The 6753-nt window shown below is 36.3% G+C and overlaps 1 protein-coding gene across 1 annotated transcript in view; it reads left to right on the top strand.

Annotated features, from left to right (window-relative positions):
• The first annotated feature begins 425 nt into the window (after window positions 1–425).
• Window positions 426–6753, top strand: part of clasrp (CLK4-associating serine/arginine rich protein) — a 16863-nt gene continuing 10535 nt past the window's right edge. The window contains exons 1-6 of the mRNA XM_016236976.1: window positions 426–455; window positions 1071–1168; window positions 1690–1791; window positions 5016–5095; window positions 5210–5294; window positions 5384–5523. Coding sequence (XP_016092462.1) covers window positions 426–455; window positions 1071–1168; window positions 1690–1791; window positions 5016–5095; window positions 5210–5294; window positions 5384–5523 — 535 coding nt within the window. The remainder of the gene's footprint in view (window positions 456–1070; window positions 1169–1689; window positions 1792–5015; window positions 5096–5209; window positions 5295–5383; window positions 5524–6753) is intronic.

The raw sequence follows: 6753 nt of genomic DNA, 5'->3' as shown, positions 1-6753 counted from the left end.
TTGTTGTGTAGTTAAATGTGTTATTATGCACTTACAATGTAAAGGTCAAGCGTTTCAACCATTATTATACAGTTTTGATGCTGTTTATGTTGCAAACGCAATCCTCTTTTACTTAGGATCTGGCCGTGTCAGGCTTTTTTAATCAAGGGTTAGTTAATCTGTAACCTATAAACAACTTTTCCTGTGAGTGTTTGGACACTTGGTGTTCAGTTAATACAGTTTACTAGTTTCGTTAACAATATGATAATTGTATTGTACGTTGATTGACACATGACACAAGTGCCATGTTTTTAATGTATAGTTGCTGCAGTTCATTACGTGCAGTGGGGAAATCTACAGTATAAACTATTTTAGCATAATGTTTTTGGCATGTGTTTTCCCATGGTGAAATAATCTGTAAGTGTAAAGATGAATTCACATTCAGAATGGCACTATATGTGGCAGCTAGTGTGTTAGTTGGTTAGGTTGGTTGAAGAGAAAGTAATCTTTTAGTTTTAAGTCGGTTTGAACAATCTGGATAAGCGCAAGTAAGTACCATTTTGATTAGCCGTCATACCTACAATGTTTGTGCACTGTGTAAACAATGAGTGACGTATATGCACGAGAGATCACTTCCCGCGCTTGTGTAAACTACGCCAGAGCGCGTACACACCTCACGCACCGGATGCCTGCTCGCGCTCAAGGAAGTTGTACATAGTGGTGTATTAGAGGTAAAAAAATTATATAAATACTGTTCGGTTTCTCGCACAAACCAATCGTTTCGTGTCTCAGGACATCAATGTGTCGTCACGAGCCGCAGGGTTTAATTTGGATTTGTCTGTGCGTGTTTTTTTTTTACACTCATAGATTTTGTTACCATTGCCATGCATTATACGACTGATAGACTGCAACAGCTGGACTTAAAAATCATAATTTGTGTTCTACTGAAGAGAAAAAGTCACCTACATCTTGGATGCCCTGGGGGTAAGCAGATAAACATCAAATCTTAATTTTTGGGTGAACTATCCCTTTAATCTTGGTCCTGGACCGAAGTTTTAAATGAACAATCACACTTCTCTCATTCTGTGTAGAAAAAGGATCCAGCCCAGTTCTTGCAGGTTCATGGACGGGCATACAAAATTCACCTGGATTCAGCAGTAGCCCTGGCGGCTGAGAGTCCCCTCAACATGTATGTAACTAGCATATGGATCAGTGATTTGGGAAGAAAACTAATTGTGATTTTTCTGGAGAAAAAAAAAATGGTTCTCCTAATAATAATTATTATTATTGCCACTAAATAAAACTATAAAAAGTTAGTAAATAAATCAAAAGAAATATCAAATTTCATTGTAAAATAAAAATAAATCCAGTGTTTAGGAAAAGTAACAACATAAAAAATGTATTTTATGTTTTAACTGGAAAATTACAGTACTGATATTTTTGGCAATGTTAATTACATCATTTTCAAACGTTGCATCATCAAATGTATATTTGTGGATGGAAAGTAAAAGCTTTACTCTGAAACATACAGCGCACATAATTATTTAATAACATCACAGCCTTTGCAATCTGAGAAATGCACAAAGCCATTATCGCAATTTTGGTTTTAATTCAATTAATCATGCTGCCTTATTTCTTACACCAACATAACAGCCTATATAAAGGTTTTTATTTGGAAATCTGTCACAACTTCATCCTTTGTTCTAACAGGATGCCTTGGCAAGGAGATACCAGCTACATGATTGATAGGTTTGATGTCAGAGCACACCTGGACTACATCCCCACCTATACACCACCTCTCCTCAACGCTACGTGAGTTGTCTGATCTTAATGCATCTGTCATGTAGCAAAATATAAAATAGATTGCCTTGATTATGCAAAGAAATAGGTAGGATGCTGTCTTTTCAAAACGGTGGCATAGTGTGGTTTAATTTCCCGTCTGGTTTTAAGTAGGCATGGGCCGGTATGAGATTTTGACTGTATGATAACCTTAAGCAAAAATATCACGGCTTCACGGTATTGTCGTTACAGCTCTAAAATGTGTTATTTTAAATGACTGGGTAAAAAAAAATAATAATAACCTTTCCCCGCTGAACACAATATATTTTGTTATTGAGCAACGTACAGAATATCAGGAACAGTAGAATTTGTTTATTTTTTTCTTTGATTTGTTTCCTAAAAAGAGGAAAAATAAAGACTGACATCTTTATTGAACCTAAATCTGTAATTACAGGTATTTAATTGTAGTTATATAATTCATATACATATCATTTATATAATTTCCTATCATTTAGTTATATAATTTCATGTACTTAATTTGCTTTAATAATAACCCAATTTGAAGCAAAAACAGAATGTTCTGACTAGCTTTGTGAAATTATACTACATGCCTGAATGAGACGCATATTCATTCTCTGACAGCAGGAGGCGCTCATGGAACACCAGATACAGTGTTTCCTTGGTTACTGCTGCAAACAAAGCCAGAAGGGTCTGGCTGCAGACATGCACTTGCATTTTCAGACTTGCACTCTCAGACACCTGCACTTCCGCGAGTGACGTCACTTGCAGTCTTTTTTTATTTTTTATTTAATTTAATAATAAAAAAATTATTGAATCTCTTAACATTTTACACAAGTAGCCAGGTGGTGAAGACAAGAAAAAAATTTACTAAATCACAAAGTCGCTTGCACTCTCAGCTACTCGCAATCCACACGAATCGTGCGTGTTGCCAATGGAGACGAGACGCTGTGGTGGTTAAATGATTAAAACTAATTTAGTACTATAACATACAGGGTCCTGCAAGTCATCTGTAGGAGAAAAAGACAAGACCCGCAAATCCGTGGCCACAGAACAGCAGAATATGAAAGTAAAGTCTCTCATTAAGCGCTTTTAAACCTCCCGTAGAAAACCATAAACACTTAATATGGCTAATTGTGTTAAGATAGTGCTATTAAAAGATCACATTTGAGATAGTTTATTCATTTAATGTACTAGGCTACTACAAGGCAAGCATATGCTCATGAACACAACGAGCAAACTTATACTTTTCCTCCCATATAAGCAAAACGCTTAATGTGCCATAACGGACTAAGATGATAAAGACCAAATTCAGTATTTCTTATTGTTGATGCAAATTACACAGACCATATGAACACGCATTAAGAAATTAATTAAGTGATATTAAATGGACCAACTCTATTCTGGTCTCACCTGCTTATCTGTACATATTAATTGTGTTTTAATAATGAAGAGGAGCATATGAGGTCTTTATAATCTTAGACCGTTATGCCACCTTTTGTGGTTTGGGAGGAAAACATTATATACATACATTATATTAATAAACTGAATTTGAACTTTTAATAGCACTTATCTTAATGCATTAAGCCATAGCCTATTAAGCGTTTATGGTTTTCTACGGGAGGTTTAAAAGCGCTTAATGAGAGACTTTGCGCATTGCATTCATATTCTGCTGTTCTGTGGCCACGGATTTGCGGGTCTTATCTTTTTCTCCTACAGATGACTTGCAGGACCCTGTATGTTATAGTACTAAATTAGTTTTAATCATTTAACTACCACAGCGTCTCGTCTCCTTTGGCAAAACGCACGATTCGTGTGGGTTGCAAGTAGCTGAGAGTGCAAGCGGCGATTGCAAGTGACTTCGTGATTTAGTAAATTTTTTTTCTTGTCTTCACCACCTGGCTACTTGTGTAAAATGTTGAGAGATTCAATCAAAAAAAATCGTTAATCCATTTTAAAATAATTAAAAAAATAAAATAAAAAAAGACTGCAAGTGACGTCACTCGCGGAAGTGCAGGTGTCTGAGAGTGCAAGTCTGAAAATGCAAGTGCATGTCTGCAGCCAGACCCTATTGAACAAAGCAGCGCTGCTCTGAAACACTGCAGAACTATACAGAGACGAGATGAAAAGAAAAAAGGCCTTTGTTAATGGGCGTTTACAGACTTCATATTTTCACATAAATGACATTTTGGAAAATGATTGCATTGCAAGTGCAACACAGTTTGTGCAAGTCCAGAACAGAGACGAGTTGAAATAAGACAAAACGGCCGGTTGCCGATCGCGTAAGTTCCAGGGGAAGCCATCCTACACACACGTGACTGACCGCTCGCTCGCACCAACAGGAGGAGGAGGAGGGTCGTGTTACTCTCTACACTGCACTCAACCTGAGGGATTCCTACACTTTCAGTCTTTGAGGAGACTTGAAAAACAGCGCATACCGCAGGAACGGTATAATGGAAAATATTAGTGGTTTTGAAACCATGACATTTTCAAATCGTGGTATACCTTGAAACTGGTAATCGGCCCATGCCTAGTTTTAAGTTTAAACCCTCTGTTATTTCTCACTTAGGGGACAATCACCTTTTTTTAAATAACTAAATATTCTATATATTGTCCAATAATATTTATTTTCTAATATTTTCTGTTTTAAGGGAACTTCGGGCTAGACAATATTCATTTCTAATTATTATTCATTTCTATTAAAAGAAATATTAAAAATATAAAAACAATTCAAATTTTAAATTAATACATCATTAAAGTTATATCAGAGCCAATGCATTTAAAATCCAATGAATGGAAGGCAGATTGGCACCGTTGGGTAGGAGAATTAAAGAAAATCATATTTAATACTATAGATATAGGGATGTATGTTCTCTAAATGCTCATAAGGGTATATGCAGTCATAACATACTTTTAGTAGGTTTAGAATTTGAATAGATATTTAGACGTAATCGATGACTACTTCATTGAGGGAAAAAAATGCACTATTTTTTGGGATTTCCCATTCATATTCTATGGTGGTGGTTATTTGTGATAAATTATTATTTTATGTTCATATAGCAAGTGTCACTAACGTCACCAACTTTTGTACTATTCTGATGAAATAATACAATTCAATTCAAAACAATAATGTGCAGTTAAAAATGACCCACCGGGGTTTAAAGAAGTTTTCATTAAATTATGCTGAAGTGGTTTCTGGTTTGTGTAATTTTTGATTAAGTTCACTGTTTCTGTCACAGCACCCCAGAGCAGGAATCAGAAGAGAGGAAGTGCAGTTATGAGCGCTATAGAGGTCTGGTGCAGAATGACTTTGCGAACAGTGAGTTGCTGTTGGTATTTTTTTTTTTTTTATTATTATTGGGGTTTTTTTACAATTCATTTAATGTTATTGAATTTGGAAGAATCCACAAAAAATATTATTTTCATGTTGTAGTCTCTGAAGAGCAGTGTTTGTACCAGATCTATGTGGAAGAACTCTACGGTGGCCTACAGAAACCAAATGAGGATGAAAAGAAAAAGTATGAACTTGTGTATCAGTACTTAAAACATATGTGGCTAAAAGTACATTCTGTTAGAAGCATCACATCTTTTTTTTTTTTACTATTAGACTCGCTGAGAAGAAAGCTCAGATTGGTTATACATATGAAGATAGCACTGTGACCGAACCAGATGAACAGATGGAGAAGGGAAATGAGGATGACTCCGAAAACAGCGAGTCTGAGGAAGACGAAGTCATCCCTGACATCGGTGCGTTTCTTCAAATTCTGAACAATTCCTTTTAGGATAATTCATTTTTATAATGTAAAAACGCTTTAGAAATGTGATTTACTTGAATATAGAAGGTAATAGGGGTGCTCCGATCAGGGTTATCCATTATTTTGATTTCAAATCCAAACATTGTCACTGAAAATGCTTTTTCAGGATTGCAATTCTTTTTTTTTTACACAGTACAGTAATACAATCTTTCACAGACATGTTTAAAGTCAATAAATATAAGCAACACTTTATTCAATGCTTTTTACTTTTGCATTTACTTCTAGATTTATATTTTAAGTTGTGGCAAAACAATTAAGCTACTTTATCACAAACTTACCATTGACAGAAATAGTCAGCTCTACTGCCTTTCCTTTTGCATTGAAATCTTTATTACAAGCAATCCTGCAGTTCATAAAGAACTTTGTTTTCCTTCCTCCACGAGTGCCATCTATTATTGCCTTATCTAAAAGTGCTCTTTCCCTTTAAACCTAGCCAAAAAGCCATATGTGTTGACTGTGAAACACAGTAGACTTTAATAATATGCATTTATGGTGTAATTACTACATTTTCGTGTCAATTCATGTTCATATTTACTGCAAACAACGCGCTGTTACTTTAATTCAGCACTTGCAGTGCAGCAAAAATAGACTAGGTGCGAAAACGATCTCTGCACTGCTGCAGACGCGCCACTCCTGGAACGCACTGCCGGACACCAACCGTGTGCAGTGTGCACGCTTTATTAATCCGTTAACATGAGCGTGGAAAAAATACGCACCACATACGCACTGCAAACGGAGTAATGTGAACCTGGCATTATGTGTGTGCGCTGCAAGGGTGCATTTCTCCAGAAGTGCGCGCGAGCGCTTAATGGTTAAACACTGGCAAGAATTAAAATGTAATGCAATTTATAAACTTTAGTGACGCTTGTGACACTGCCTCGATTGTGCAAGTGACAATTCCTTTGTCAACTGTGCAGCGTGCAGCTCGCTTATAGACAGATGCGATGTGATTTGAAGCCATTTGCGTGTTTTGAGAGAGAAAGCGTGAGAGCGCGTGCGGTGATTCACTCACGCTGTTTGTGAAATTACGTCTCACACAAGGTTTTCAAATTACTTTATAAGTTATTTAATGAATTAATATGAAGGTGAGTACCTCACCTTCAGCATTATAATTATTTCACCCGCTCCAGACAGAGACTGAGATGGTGCCGCTGCATGTCGT

Source organism: Sinocyclocheilus grahami, unplaced genomic scaffold (genome assembly GCF_001515645.1).
Source record: "Sinocyclocheilus grahami isolate Dianchi unplaced genomic scaffold, SAMN03320097.WGS_v1.1 scaffold503.1, whole genome shotgun sequence".
NCBI lineage: Eukaryota > Metazoa > Chordata > Actinopteri > Cypriniformes > Cyprinidae > Sinocyclocheilus > Sinocyclocheilus grahami.
The sequence above is the reverse complement of the archived record's forward strand: the minus strand, read 5'-3'. Positions and strand labels throughout refer to the sequence as shown.